This window comes from Cladophialophora carrionii, assembly GCF_000365165.1.
Source record: "Cladophialophora carrionii CBS 160.54 unplaced genomic scaffold supercont1.5, whole genome shotgun sequence".
In the NCBI taxonomy this organism is placed as follows: Eukaryota; Fungi; Ascomycota; class Eurotiomycetes; order Chaetothyriales; family Herpotrichiellaceae; genus Cladophialophora; species Cladophialophora carrionii.
The window spans coordinates 802,343-817,314 of NW_008481830.1; the positions used below are offsets into that span (position 1 = coordinate 802,343).

General features: G+C 53.2%; 6 protein-coding genes across 6 annotated transcripts; 3 read left to right on the forward strand and 3 right to left on the reverse strand.

The window, feature by feature from the left end:
• Positions 1-227: 227 nt before the first annotated feature.
• On the forward strand, positions 228-1,004 carry G647_06108 (uncharacterized protein; the record flags this gene model as incomplete). The annotated part of the gene is made up of 1 exon (XM_008730432.1): positions 228-1,004. One exon carries the CDS (start codon positions 228-230, stop codon positions 1,002-1,004), a length of 777 nt encoding a protein of 258 aa, XP_008728654.1.
• A 1,862-nt stretch (positions 1,005-2,866) lies between these two features.
• Positions 2,867-4,752, reverse strand: G647_06109 (uncharacterized protein; the record flags this gene model as incomplete). The annotated part of the gene is made up of 3 exons (XM_008730433.1): positions 2,867-3,965; positions 4,026-4,109; positions 4,172-4,752. The coding sequence occupies 3 exons, from the start codon at positions 4,750-4,752 to the stop codon at positions 2,867-2,869; spliced, it is 1,764 nt and encodes a 587-aa protein (XP_008728655.1).
• Positions 4,753-5,987: 1,235 nt separating this feature from the next.
• Positions 5,988-6,749, reverse strand: G647_06110 (uncharacterized protein; the record flags this gene model as incomplete). The annotated part of the gene is made up of 2 exons (XM_008730434.1): positions 5,988-6,459; positions 6,511-6,749. 2 exons carry the CDS (start codon positions 6,747-6,749, stop codon positions 5,988-5,990), a joined length of 711 nt encoding a protein of 236 aa, XP_008728656.1.
• A 729-nt stretch (positions 6,750-7,478) lies between these two features.
• Positions 7,479-9,452, reverse strand: G647_06111 (uncharacterized protein; the record flags this gene model as incomplete). Its single annotated transcript, XM_008730435.1, has 3 exons — positions 7,479-8,889; positions 8,935-9,311; positions 9,363-9,452. The coding sequence occupies 3 exons, from the start codon at positions 9,450-9,452 to the stop codon at positions 7,479-7,481; spliced, it is 1,878 nt and encodes a 625-aa protein (XP_008728657.1).
• Positions 9,453-9,839: 387 nt separating this feature from the next.
• Positions 9,840-10,995, forward strand: G647_06112 (uncharacterized protein; the record flags this gene model as incomplete). The annotated part of the gene is made up of 2 exons (XM_008730436.1): positions 9,840-10,199; positions 10,252-10,995. 2 exons carry the CDS (start codon positions 9,840-9,842, stop codon positions 10,993-10,995), a joined length of 1,104 nt encoding a protein of 367 aa, XP_008728658.1.
• An 896-nt stretch (positions 10,996-11,891) lies between these two features.
• On the forward strand, positions 11,892-14,813 carry G647_06113 (uncharacterized protein; the record flags this gene model as incomplete). The annotated part of the gene is made up of 1 exon (XM_008730437.1): positions 11,892-14,813. The coding sequence occupies one exon, from the start codon at positions 11,892-11,894 to the stop codon at positions 14,811-14,813; it is 2,922 nt and encodes a 973-aa protein (XP_008728659.1).
• Between the last annotated feature and the right edge of the window lie 159 nt (positions 14,814-14,972).

Here is a 14,972-nt window from a genome sequence, read left to right on the forward strand (position 1 = left end):
CCACTAAATCACTAAAATGCTGGTTAAGGAAGAATGCGTGCTCCAATTGGTCGAATGTCGCACTAAAGTAATCGGATTGTGATTCTACTAAGACTGATCCCATCCAATTTTGCGTGCCTCATTTCACATTCGACTCACCTTTCATTGACCAAGTGAGCAGGCATCGCGATTCTGACTAGTCTGCCCACCTTGGCTTGTGCTGCCTTTCTTCTGCTTTCCTGTTTAATATGCCTTCATCAACATTGAAGCCATGTCCACCTCCACCATCCGCTCTCTCTACACTCATCACCAGCTCAGGAGCCAAATGCGCCTCCGAATCACTGGCAATCTCTATCTTGCATAACCTCCGGTATCAACATAACTGGACAGAGCTCAAATTACACCTGGTGTACGTGAACCAAGTGTATCATCCCTCCCGGGACCCGAGCTTGGAGGCTGCACTTGTAGACCTGCCGGGTCTCAATTTCCATCACTCCAACTCATCTTCGAGGACCGCTTCTCCCGCACGGTCAGGGTCGAGCTCCGGATCAGCGACGCCCACTTTAGACGGCACATCTCCATCAATTGGCGCCTCAACTTTACAATCTCTGTCGGGCTCCATCCCTCTGATTTCCGGCCTGCCTCCACAGCACAGCTACATCCACCCAGACCTTCAGACGTATCTGATCAAGCACACTGTCCAAGAAACCGAGCTGCCGGTTCAGCGCGAGTTTGTGCTTCCATTGGCGCTGGGAGAGAAATGGACGCTAAATAGATTTTGTTCCGTTTTTGACGCCTTACCCGAGCGAGAGGCTGTCCGCGTCGAGCGTCCGTCGAGCAGGGGCAACACCACTGCCCAATACAACGGCAGAGCTAGGGTCGCCGGACCCGGCGACGTCTACGAGCACACAGACCAAAAACGAGTCCTTCTCGGTATGCGGGCGAACGAAGGAATGGGCGGCGATGGCACCGTGGTATACTATATCATGCAGGAAGGGGAGGTCAAGCCTAGGCAGAACGGATGAAAGGGCTGGAACCAGATCTCGGTGCCAGAATGGAAATTTACGAAGCTGCGTTATATGATGCCATGATATGATGGCCACAACTGGTTTGTCGACTGGGCTTCCACGGATGGGACGACGGCACGGAAGAGCCGTCAAACGGCCTTTAAGATCGAGGTCGCAAGAGTGGCTGCGCAAAGCGTGCTCTAAGTGGCGTTCGACGGTCCTGCGCATGCACGGTAAGCCACCTCGAGAGCCTCCGGTACATCCCAGCTCAATAACTCCGTGATACGGGATCAGGCGAGTCTTGCAGGACTTCGTCACTCGGATACTCCATCTTCGTCCTTGTCTCGAACCGAGCGGGCCTATCTTCAGCGGGTAACTACTGTGGTGTTGGATGCACTTTCAACTCCAGTGACGCCTTCCACACAAGGACTATATCAACATCGACGGTGCCAAATCAGTACCGCATTCGCGCATATGGCAACCGTTGGCTAAAGCCTTATGCATTGGCAGCTGTCGAGTATTTACCCTTGATCTTGACAGCATCAGAAATGCGTGACTGTTTCTCAGGCTATCTCACCAACTTCACGGCGACCAGTATCCTGTGTACCTCTTGCAACACCTTCTCCAATCGTCTACCAAGCATTTGAGGCCATAAGCTATGCCTGAAGACCAGGGGTTGCAGACTGCCCTTTAGAGGTGAAAGGCTGCCCCCTTATTGTACGATCACGGCTGCCTTATCTCAATCGTGCGCAAATTATAGAGGACCCGGACCACGATCCACTCACACTCGCACCATAACTGGACTGGATTTTGGACCGCGATGCCTGCACGACCGCCCGTCGGTGGAGGTGCTAGGGTCCGAATATTCCATACGCCCCTTTGCGGCTGAACGCCGCGGACACGACCAGACATTCCGCGGGCTATTCCCTCAGAGCGGCCACGAACGGGGACGAACGAAAAGGCAGTATAATGAAGCTCAGGAGAAATTTCTGGAAAAGATCATTGGCGTCGTCGCACACATTTTGTGTCGGAGTGTTTGAGCAGGAGAGCAGGACTGCAGCGCTGGGGATTTTTACAGAGATACAGTACGTAGGTAGGTCGACTTCAAAATTATCATCACCATCGCCATTGCCATCACCATCGCCATCAATAGAACATAAGACCAGATAGTACTGTAAGTGCACCGCAGCACTGCCGGCCCAACTTCTCCGACATGCATGTCCAGACTGACAGACAGACCAACCTGGCAGGCGTGGCTGGATACTGGACTGTAGCTGAATTAGTGGTCAATCCTGCCACGGACACGGACACCATTAGGACTAAGCACTGAATCTTCCATCACGGAGTACTTATATCCGCCCAGATACAGTGATGTACTTACCACACGTCACACCACCTACGCACATAATCCCCATTCTCTAGAGAAATATTTCGTCCGAGGCCGTAAAGAAAGGGGGGGGGTTAGGGGGGGTTAACCTAAGTACTATGTATCCATGTCGATTGATGGGTACCTAGGTAGGTTCCGGTGTCTGGGATGCTGTATATACCCGTGGACAGTAGAAGGGTACTCCTTACTGAAGTCACTCACTCACTCGGGCTTCTGCAGCGTATAGAGCGAACGCATTGTTGGTATACAACTCCGCCACGCGGCCCTCTGGGATGGAGGCAATCCAATTGGTGACTATTATAGTTATGCGCGAGAAGACGCTTCCAAACACACACAACCCGGCTGATGGACACAGATTAGGGATACCGGATTGCACTTCCTCCCTTCCCTGGTAGCAGGTGGCAGGATGGCTTCCACAACAACGATTATGCTTTCGCCCCTCCAACACAGTCTCTACCATAACGAACCTTATGGGAGGAAAATCGCCATATCGTTAATGGCGAGTGAACCATTCATGTCCCTTCAACTTTTCGGAATGGACGATTTTGTGAGTGTCCCCGTGTCTGAAATGCCGATGGTGCTCGTGCTTTTCCAATTTCTTTGCTTCCTTGGCATCATCCTTCGCTTTCCTCTCCTGATAATCCTCCACAGACTCCAGGACGTCGTATTCCTGCACGGGGATGCCCTCGATTTTCTTCACGCGCACGCCTTCCCGGAAGGCGACGAGTCCAGCGAAGATGGCGACCAAGCAGCCTAGGGTAATCCAGACGCCGGTGCCCCAGGTGGGTCGATCGAACCGGTTCCAATTCCACATCCATACGCAGAGCAGGACTTGGAAGATGGTGTTCCAGATGTACAGCCAGATAACGGCATCGAGGGTCCACGATCGACTAGGGGGAGCCCGAATTCCCGTAAGGGGCGGCTCGGGCATGGACGTGGCGGGGAGCGGAATCGCAGGGTTTTCCTCTAGTTTTGTGATCTCTTCGGCTGTATATGGTGGTGGAGCTTCGGCTGTTGTGGTCGCCGGGTGCTTTTTCGGTTGCGCTGGGGGAGGCCCGACGTGTTCTTCTAGTTTGTCCGAGCCGGGGAGTCGGTACCAACCTCGATAGATACCCGCCAATTTCCGGTGATAGGCTTGATTGCCCCCGAGGCGCCAGCGCATGAGGTAGTAGAAATCTCTGCCTCGCCAGGGCAGTAAACCAAAGGCTGTCACGCAGAACAGACCGTTCAACACTTGCGAGTCGATTTCGATCCACTTCTGCCGGGCACTACTGTCGTCTTCACACGAAGGATGGCACATGGCAGGTGCAGCTTTGAGCAGAACGAAGAAGATCATTGCGCCCCAGCCGACCACGTTGAGACCGTAGATGGTGACGATGACACCGAACGGCGTCTTGAGGAATTGCCAGTAGGCTTTGAGACCGATGTTGATGGATTGGGTCCAGGTGTGCTTCTTCGGGAAGCGGTAGCCGTTCGGGTACGTGCCTGTCTCGTCCGGGCCACTTGCGACGGGTACTACTTGCGGCCCGCTGGTTGCGATTGAGTGTGGTACGGACTCGCCTCTCCTCGAACTCGAATCCGTTTTTTCTGAGCTAGATGTATGAGATAAGCATGGGCTGGGGTTTAAAGATGGCAATCAAGCGGTCACTGACATTGAGGGTTTCCGTGTCTTCGAAAGTCTCTTGGTGGAAGGACTTCGTTCCGAGAATCGAGGCGTCCCAGGATAACTGTCCGTGCTAGGTACAACCTGGTGTCAGCGAGTTACAGCAAAGCGTCACTCGTCGCGAGGACCACTCACCCATCGAGTCGGCCAATCTCTTCTGCTACAGCATGACGAGGTTCCGATGGTTGTGTTGAAGATTCCTCCTCAAACAGTGGCGCCGCCTGCACCGTCGCTGGGGCTCTTTTTGGGAAGTATTCATGTGTTTCTTCGGCAATCACAGCAGGTGCATTGGCGGAAACCGAACTCTTCCTCGTCCTGGTACTCGCAGAGCTGGTTCTGGCGACTCTTCGTGCGTGGATCTCATGCGGGTTCGTCCCTCGATGCTCCATCTGGCCCTCATGTGTCCATCCCTCATCGGCAAAGGCACCGTTCCTAATTTCTGGCAGCGTAGGGATCTTGGAGCCAATTTCGGCCGTGGCCTGCCACATGCCCAGGGGAGGATTGCTCTCGAGAAAGGACTTGCTCAGGGAGCCTGTTCGGGCGCGGGTTCGCAGGGACGAGACTGCCTGAGACGGGGTTTTGGAGAGGCGGGAGGTGATCGAGGGTCGTCGACTTGGGTCCCTTGTGCTGTCGACAGGCTTCTCGCTGGCCTCGTCATTGTCGGGGGTATACGAGGGAAAGGGTTCGGTTTTGGACAGTCTTCGCGCCGACGCCATTGTGGCTCGAGAGGGTCAATTGCCACTGCTGTCAAAAAGTGGCCTGAGACTGGTACGCAGCCAGACCGAAATGAGGTGGTCGGGCTCTCTCGAGTATTTTATGTCCTCTTAGCCTAACAGACAAACAATATCATAGAACGTAGTAACTGGTAGACAAGGAGGCAACCCGGCAAGGAACGATGCTTCATTTTATTGATGGAGCTGAGACGGTTGTGGCAGCCTTTATTAGAGGGCGCATCAAGCTGGACATGTCGCATTTTGGTGGTTGGAGACAACGCCCCAGTCGCCGCCGCCCAGCGACAGGGACCCAGACGGGCATCGGCAGGGTTTCCACTTGACATCCAATGGGCATCTTTTCCAACCCCGAAGTGTCACAGATGGATCTTTCTTAGCAGCATCCATCTCCACCGCGGCCCACCCTATCGACCTGGAGATGCTGAGCTGAGCAACAACTTCCATCCCTTTAAGGTAAACGCCATGAAGAAGGCCGACTTAGTCATACGAGTACGTGCGTCTTCGCCATGGCTTTGCTCAACCCATCCAATCGTCTCCACCCAGTTATGCAGCTCGCTCAGCATTCTGCATCAAAGGGGCTAGGTTTTCCTTGGACGCAACCAACTAACGCTCACAAGACTCCCTCGGGTTCGGTCTCGAGCCGCAACGTTGAGGGTTGGCGCGTATGAAACATGCCTGGTTGTCATTCTTACCACAGCCGTGAAGGCGTCTTGATCCGTTTGTCACTGCGGAGCAGAACTTGAATCGTACGAGGTTCTTTTAGAATATGATTTTCCTGCACTACTCTCTCGGTTAAGCCTCGAACTTTACGCTACCTGCACGTTCAGTGTTAAAGAATATGAATTGACAACCTGTGCTGGGGTCATACAGCTATTGTACAACTGGCTCAAAAGCCCTCCGTCCAACGCATGCATCTCGATGTTCACCTCACTGTCTCATCACTCCTCAAGACATTGCCCTTCAAATAGCTCGTCCGTGAGCATCGGTTTTGGTGCCAGGGTCCAGCTTGTTCAATAGAGTGCTGTCATGAACTCTCTTGCTTTCTGTGAACGCGCTCGTCCCGTGCCCAGGCACGCCAGACCCTGCGCCGGTTGACATTGTGCCAGAGGTACCCTGAGTTCCGTACCCAGCAACGTGAGAAGTAGGGTCATTTCGGTGGTCTCGGTCGGAGCTGTGGTCGCAGTCAGCATTTCGAACCATGCGTTGGCAAAAATGAGCACCTACTCAACACGTGGATCAGCCTTGTTCGCGATATTTGAGTTATGTGGGCCCGACGTGGAAGTTGATGTGGTGCCGTGGCCTGTCGTGCCGTGACCTGCTGTGCTATAGCCTGATGTGCCGTGACCTGCCGTGCCATGACCTGCTGTGCCGTAGCCTGATGTGCCACTACCGTATCCTGGCACATTGGAATTGGGGTTGGCTCTGTGATCAAAATCGGAATCCACGCGAGGGTCGACCTTGTTCATCATATTGGAAGAGTGTGGCCCGGCAGTGGCTGTCGACGAGGTAGTACTACCGTGTCCTGGCACTGCGGAGTGTGGGTTGGCTCGGTGATCATAGTCTGAATCAACGCGAGGGTCGGCTTTGTTCATCATGTTGGAAGAATGCGGCCCGGTAGTGGCTGTCGACGAGGTAGGGCTACCCTGTCCTGGCACTGCGGTGTGTGGGTTGGCTCGATGGTCAAGGTCCGAGCTGTGGTTGCGGTTAGCATCAAATCCATTATCTTCCTTGGTGAGGACTCACTCGACGCGAGGGTCGGCTCTGTTCATCAGGTTAGAAGAATGTGGCCCGCCCGTGGTCTTGTGGTGCGTAGGAGCAGTATGGCTCGGTCCCGTTGTCGTGCCGACAGTTGGATCTAGCGTGTTGGCTGCGGCGGAATGGTGAGGGCCAGTAGTGCCATGAGCCGAGGAAGTTGTTGTGGTATCATGATGAGTCTTGCCGCCGGTGAGGACGTCCTTTGCCTTGTTGACGAGGTTCGCCATGTTGAATGCAAGCAGGGATTGAAGTAGTGTGATAGGGTTCTGGGGTCAATCAGAATGAGTATTTATCGAAGCTGTAAAGATGTCGGGTGACTGATGCAGTAGATATGAGAAAGAGAAGAGGTGGATAGAAGAGAGAGGTGATAGGTCGGTTATAACTCTGAAGCGGCTGCTGTTTGCACCTTCCAGTCACCATGCTCTTGCCCTTGGTAACCTCCTCCTGCGGCGAACGGAAGTAGCCAGGTTGCGTCATTCTGGCTTCTAGAAGTCTGATGAGGCCCAAATGGCGACATCACATATACGCGTTACTGGGTTACGAGTAATGGCCTATCCTCGTATTAGCTCACCTGGCCAGCGATATTCATCAGATCGAGCTTCAAACCAACCTCTAGCCTTACAAGATGTGTGGCTGAACCCTTGTGATTGGCTCTTTGGAAACTGCAGCCACAGCCGGATTGTCCAGTCGCGTCATTGGCACGTCATAGTTTTCGCAGCTTGACGAAAGTGGGAACCAGCTGTGGCGTTAAACTCTCCCACTGGCCCTGGCTGGACCCTCGTTTGCATTTTGGTGCCAAGTCTGGGGCATGGCAACCAGCTTACGACGAGCCAAGAAATGGGTTCTGCTTAGGCAGTCGGCTCGCAGCGTTCGCCAATCGTGCTGGCAATGAAAATCCACAACGTGGACAGAGAAAGGCGGTTCATCCAGTCGGCCTTGCGGGCTCAAATCTCCTGTCACGCTGCTCCTCCGTTCACGACATACTTCGTCACAGACTGTTTGAGAACTTGGATCTCATGTTGTGTCTTGACAAACACTTCGCGGTATTGGTCCAAACTCTCTTGCACGACTTCAGTCCGAGTTTTCCGGCCTTCGCAGATCGCCTTCATCTTGACCTCCATCTCTTTGCGCAAAAATGGCTTGCTGACACTGACGTCGAGCCCCACACTGTCATACCCTTCGATCAAGGCGACGCCAAGGGTGGTAGGAATGAATTCTTGGACCGAGTTACGACCACCACCGGACCGGGGCCGCGTAGAGACATAGCATCGATCTTTGATCTTCTGAATGTGCTCGGCCATGGTTGCGTCAGTCCCGATACCGTTGGCGTCCATAAGAGCGATCAGTTCGGGCTCGGTGAGATAACCGGGCGCCGTAGTCTTACCGTCTACCATGTTTGCTTCTGTTGGTTCGAAGGTCTCCCCAAGAGTATAGTCCGGGAGTTGCTGACTGCTCTCCCACTTGTCATATACGTAGACGTCAAGGTAGTTTCTTTCCAGGACGAGGAGGCCGTGAGTACGGAAAGTCTCATGCCCCCAAAGTATTTCAATGTCGGTAGTTTGTCCTTTGGCATCTTCTGAGCAACAAGCCAGGAATCTTCTGCACACGAACTCATACACTTTCTTTTCCTGGTCATCGAGCACGTTAAGGGCTGCAAAGTTGACCGGGTGAATCGGCGGATGAGCTTGATCATTATGACGACCGGAGCGTGGAGATCTGAAACCACCATTGACTAAGTGTTGCGCAAACTGTGCCCATGGGTTGCCCTGTGTCTGTCTCTGGATGATGGCGTTGAAGTCGAACCCCTGGGGAAACTGGTCTGTTTCCGTACGAGGATAGCTGATGAAACCTTTCTGGTAAAGCTTCTCTGCAACCGTCATAACTTGTTGACTGGAAAGACGCAGAAATCGACTGCCCTGCATCTGAAGCTCGACCGTGGTAAGAGGTAACGGTCTCCATTTTGAGGTAGGCTTCTTCTGCACTTTCGTCACCTTGGCGATTTTCGAGTCAAGACACGCCTCGAAAATAATGGTAACGGCGGCTCGATCGAAGAGATGGACTCTTTGCCAGCTGAAGTTGACCTTGATCCTGTCACGGACATGAATCAACTTGATTAACCAAAAGGTCTCTGGCTTGAAGCTCCTGACGCGATTGTACCGGTCGACAACAAATCCCAGGGTCGGAAACTGACACGAGCCATAAGATATGACCTGATCCTGAAGTTTATCACTCAGTGGCTGAAGCTCGAGACTTTGGAGCCTCGTGAAGGAAGAGCCTATCCGTAGGTCGAGCTCGATTCTGGCGGCAACAGCACTCACTTGCCGCTCGTCCATATCAATCGGGGAATGAGCGGCAAGAACAATATGACTATGAAAATTAGTCGCAAACAAGCAAGATGTATCAAGCACTCACGCCTTTTCAGTGTTGTTGAACCTGGCTCGCTTGACGATGATGCGAGGGTTTCCTTTCTTGGCTTGGTCGCGTACTTCGCCGCCAATGTGCTCCCCTTCGCGATCGCAATCTGTCCAAATATACAAGATCTTTGCATAGCGAGCTAGCTGCTGAATGTTTTCGGCGACGGATTTCTTGCCAGTGTCGATAGTGACTTCGGTCTCGGCCTCGAACAGCTGGCTTGGAGGACATGACCTCCAATTTTTATACTTCTTGTCGAAGTCCAAGCCAGTCAAATGGCCCAAGACGCTGGTCATCGTAACCGAGCAATTGCCCCACGGTCGGAAATTGAAGTCAAACTCATAGTTCTTCACATACACGTTACCACGGACCGGTTTCTGTAGAGACGTCAATGACCATCCGCACCGTAAGAACCTACGACTACTCACAGTGGTTACTCGACCGCCAGCCAGATGATGAGCGACTGCTTTGGCAATAGCGGGTTTCTCTGCAACGCAGAGGATTTTTGTGACAGGCATGGCTCATCATGAATGAACGTCATATTTGGTGAGGACGCCGGCGGGGAGGACAGACCACGGTCGACACAGTCGGAATGTCGACAGTGAGAGCGGCATCAAGCAACGCGTCTCGCAACACGCATGAACACGCCCACACGCGGCGCAGTAATCCTCCGTATTTTCGCCACAAACTGTGTGGCTAACACTGCGGGGTTCGCCAGATCGGGTTCCTGCAGCGTGGCGCCACTGCGAGATCTTCGGCTGCTGGAGAGGTAATCATTGCGTCATTACATTATAGCAGGTGCTTCGCGCAAGTTCGCTCCAGTACCCTTTTATTAACGCGACCCAGCCTTTCGCGCCGGTGTGTCTGGCTGTCAAACACTCCATCCCACTATTCAGCGCTTCAAGATGGCGCTACCGATTGTACAGAGCCTGAAACAGTGCGCCGACTACGATATTACAGTTTCGCCATTCCTTTACCAGTTTGCAACTCTACCGGAAGCCTTCTTCACCTCGGCGAACAAATCTGCTGCCTTGAAACAATTGTATCTAGACACGAATCCTCTGATAACCTCTGTCGGCTTCGCGTTTGCCTTGGCGCCAGTGTTCTTGGTCGTCTCGGAGGTCAACAAGAACTATTCACAGGTCGACCGCGTCTGGTCCATCTTGCCGACTATCTACAATCTGCATTACGCTGTGTACTCTCACCTAGCACGCGTGCATACTGCACGACTGGACGCTTTGTTGGTTATCAGCGCCCTATGGAGTGTAAGGATGTTACTTGATATCCTGACTGGCCAGCCGCTAACCATCAATCCAGTCCCGCCTAACTTACAACTACTTCCGCAAAGGAGGCTACTCAATCGGGAGCGAGGATTATCGTTGGGCCATCGTCAAGGAATATGTCGGACCCACCTTGATGTTCCTCTTCAATGTGGTCTTCATTTCGCTTGCCCAGTCTCTGTTGCTTGTTAGCATCACAACGCCCGCATACCTCCTCCTGCTCACCGAACGACTGGCAACTTATGACGGGCCCATCAAGTCATGGAACTTGGTGGACACTGCTGCATCTGGGGTAATGCTGCTGCTTATCGCCATTTCATTCGTGGCCGATCAACAGCAATGGGATTACCACCAGGCCAAAGCACAGTACCAGAGAACGGCCAGAGTACCTCATGGCTGGCGGCGGGCGGAGCTGGACCGCGGTTTTCTCACAAATGGGCTGTTTGCCTATTCCAGGCATCCCAACTTCGCAGCAGAACAAGGTGTCTGGGTCACGCTCTATCTGTGGTCGTGTCTGGCTACAGAAACGGCGTACAACTGGAGTGGGCTAGGAGCGGCAGCCTATCTAATGCTTTTTCAGTCAAGTACGTGGCTGACCGAACTGTTGTCTGCGCGCAAGTACCCGGAGTACAAAGACTACCAGACACAAGTTGGAAAGTTTCTGCCTATACCTGGCTATACACACCCAACTTTCCATCACCACCACACGCAGCACGCAAATGGCTCTGCAGCAAAGGAAGAGGATGCGACGAAGGCCAGGCAGAGATATGACTTGAGATGAATATAGATCAAGGTCGCCCGCAAGAGTCGTTGACGCATTTGACGGTTCAGGTCGGTCTGTGGCCATCTCTGTGGTGCATTGATATGCCGCTTTATCAGACCGGAATTGGGCAACGAATTGAGGTAGATCTGAGACAAGGGCCGAAAAGAGATGGTTGAGGATATCTACATCTAGCATTCCGAGCAGTTTTTAGATCTCCAGCATTTCCGAAGGTCCCACTGCCAAACCACTCCGTCAGGTTAAGCACAGCTTCTTCAGCCTGGAGCTCGGAGAGCTTCCTGTGCGAAAGAGCAGACGCGGGCTTCAGCATGCGTCTACTGGGCGTGACCGCCTGGGAAGTCGGTCGTAGAGAGACTTCTGAATGCAGCTCCGTGCAGCTCGAGCCTTACATAAAGTAAGACAGATTGAGCAACGGATGAAGTGAATGTGCGTGTTCTTGGCGGTCGTCGCAGCCCCGCTGGATAGTCCTCAGTTCAACGGGCCCATCCGTGTTTATGATGAGCACGACTTTTCCTCCTCTTCGCAAATGTGGTTCTTGTACCTGCTCATGAGCCCGCGCGTGCAGTCGCAAGACCCCTGCAATCGGCTCTCGATGATGTATTGCATTTCATTGGGCGTAGTGGCCACGTCCAGATCGCCATCGTCATCGGGCTGCTTTGCGAATCGGAGATGCAGCAAGCGACTGACAAGTGACAGCTCAGACCACCGCAAGCTCATCATCACCTTTCGTCCGGCCTCGAATCTACGCGATGTACCGTACGAACCACCAGCATGAGTGTTCGCCTGTACCGACTTCTAAAGTGTCCGTCTCTTGGTTCAGGGAGTGACTTCGACCTGATCATCTCTATGTCTACTGAGGACTTCACATATTCTCCTGCCACACCTGCTTCGGCGTCATGGATTTGGAGAGAATAAAGCAAAATCTCCGACTACGTTCTGGCCGATCAAAGAAGACTCACAAGCAACCCGTTGTCCGATCGAACGCCATCCCTCATGTTGATGAAGTGAATCAGAAGAACAACTCCAATGGTGGGGCTCGCAAGTCTAGCGGACCAGCGAGGCACCCTGCAGCTGGTGTCGACCAGCAATCGATCCCAGGTACTAGCAAAAATTCCGAGACACCTCAATCTACCTCTAGTGGCGCGGCGAATGTGGCAAAACATCGACCGCCTCTCATGCATGCCTCGACATCGTCAAACCTGAAACCATTGGTAGAAGCCCAGCCACAGCGTTTTGGAAAGTCCGGAATGGAACGTCCTCGCCAAGGTCCTGTCAATGAGCCAGCGATCACACGCACCATGTCTGAGAATGACACTGGAACCGGACTGCTGGACGAGGATTCCTCGTCTACCTTGGATTTCGACCTACGGGCTCCTCCCCCGCGCCCAAAGCCACCTTCAATCGAGACGCTTTCGGAGTCTCTGTTCTCAACGGGTCATCTCAATACCCTCTTACGCGACGCCCATCATCTGGCACGGTTTACGTCGTTTCTGACGAAATACCGGCCACAGTACCATCCGGTTCTTCTCCGCTACTTGGAAACTCAAAAGGCCATAAAGGCTGTCGAGTATGCGAACGCTGTTGCCGAAGGTGTCCCTCTGTCTTCGGACAATGATATAGAAGGCTCATCGATTCCTCGGGCTTATGTCGCGGCAACGCTGGACAAAGTATTTGAGGAGGCGAGCACTGCTGCCTTTCGACTTATGCTAGATTCTGCCCTCCCAATGTACATCACCTACAACCTAGTGAAGGTGGTATCGGAATGCCTCGTCAATGAGATTACAGGAAGACAGACGCCTCTGATGCGGGATCTGGTCGGAGGCTTGTCCGAAGTCTTTTGCCTTTCTGACCCCAAGCAGGAGGACAATCCAATCATCTATGCCAGCGAAGAGTTCTATCGGTACACGGGCTACGGTCCGGATGATGTCATTGGGCGCAACTGTCGCTTTCTCCAAGGGTCAAAGACCAAAAGAGAGTCCGTGGCACGACTGCGGGAAACCATTGGCAAAGGCGAAGACCTTTGCGAGACGCTATTGAACTATCGGAGAGATGGCAGGCCGTTTATAAATTTACTGATGATTGCCCCACTTCACGACGATAAAGGGAACGTGAAATATCACATTGGCGCTCAGGTCGACGTCACAGGTCTGGTCGCGCGCGGGAAGGGGCTCGATGGGTTCGAGCAATACATGTTCAGTAGCGAGATGAAGCGACGTGAAAGAGAGGCTCGCGGCAAAAACCGAGAAACAGACGAGGATGTCCGAAAACCCAGGGCTCTGGCCAAGTTGAGAGAACTGAGTGAGATGTTCGATCTAGAGGAGTCGGCGGTGGTACGCTCCCACAGTCGATCAGCGTCAGCGTCAGGGGATGAAGACGAACGCAGTATCGGCAGCAGCCGTAGAGGTGGACGGAGGGTTCTTGCCGACTCCGATCTTTCCTCCGACAACGACGACGAAGATGTTGCCGACAACGCAGACAAGACATGGAAGCTCGGACAGTCGGGACGATCAGGCTTGTCAGGGAGGCTGCCAGGCGTCTACGAAAGCTATCTGCTGGTCAGGCCAGCACCTTCACTTCGTATAATCTTTGTCTCGCCCAAGCTTCGCGGCAGGCTGGGTAATGTCATCCAGCATCCCATTCTCTCGCACCTAGCTGCTTCCGCCAACACGCTAAGCGGCCTAAAGGAGAGCTTCGGAAATGGGGTGCCTGTGTCTGCGAAAGTCAATTTCCTGCTAGAAGCCGGCAGTCGACGAGATGGGACGGCAACGCGGGTCGGGACCAGACTGGAAGACGCAGGGCATGGACGAGTTTGCTGGATTTCCGCGACACCGTTGCTCGGCAGTGACGACAAGATCGGTGTATGGATCATCGTGGTCGTCGAGAAGACAAAAGTACCGACGAAGCCACAAAAGGAGATCCTGACGAGGTCAGAGGCAAACCAATTGCCACAGCAATCCGAATCGAATCATGCGCGAATGGATCCGAAAGGCGCGAAGCCATCACTTCAGCAACAAGGCTCCCGCGCCTCGAGCAGTCCACCAAAGCAAAATCGCGAAAACCACAACCCTCCCATCAAGCCGAAAAGACTCCAAGACACGCCAGGACCTGCTCATGATTCGCGACCACCGTCCGCTCACCCTGAACAGGCACAACGAGAGGAACGAACAGAGGACTCGAAAAATCACAATCCCTCGCAAGTCTCGGCTGAGTACGAAACACTCGTCTTGCAAGAAGGTGGAGAAGAAACCAGTGTTGCCCTTCCCAATTCCACCAACAACAGCCAGACCGGAGTTCAAAATGACACCGATGTCGATATACCCACGACCGGGACAATACCACCAGCCCCAGACAGGTCAAGCGGCCCTGATATCGACGAGGGCAACGACGATGATAAAGAAGAGTCTTCAGACACAGCTGTCGTCATCAACCGTGAGCAGTCAACCCCAGATGAAACCTCCCAAAAAGGTAGGATCAAGCTCCAATCACCGGACGATGATGATCTCGATCAGAGTTCCAACACTCCTCACAGCCCCACAAACCACGAAGATATTGGAACCAACCACATGCTCGAGGAATCCTCTGAGGGTACTGCTTCTCCACCACGGCCTGGAGCGGGCAGCAAGGATACAGGTGCAAGACGAAGCCAAAGTTACATGGACTATCTTCGTCATCCCGGCAGCAGACCTTCGGGCGAATATAATCGCGCGGTGTCTGGAAGCTTTCTCTCAGCTAGGTATGACTCGAAGGGCGAAGACCAAGGTGATGGAGACGATTTCAATGGTCTCGAGTGCATAAGATCGCCCTACAGCGTTGATTAATTGTTGGAGGTGGGCTGGTAATTGTTATAGGTCCATATGAAAGCGCGCGTATTCAGGAATATGGTGTGCCTGCACTTTGTTTAGCGTTAGAATCAGCCACTTGCTTCAGAGAGCCTTATGGAAGAGAGGATAGCCGAGATGTACAGAGTACTCCGTACA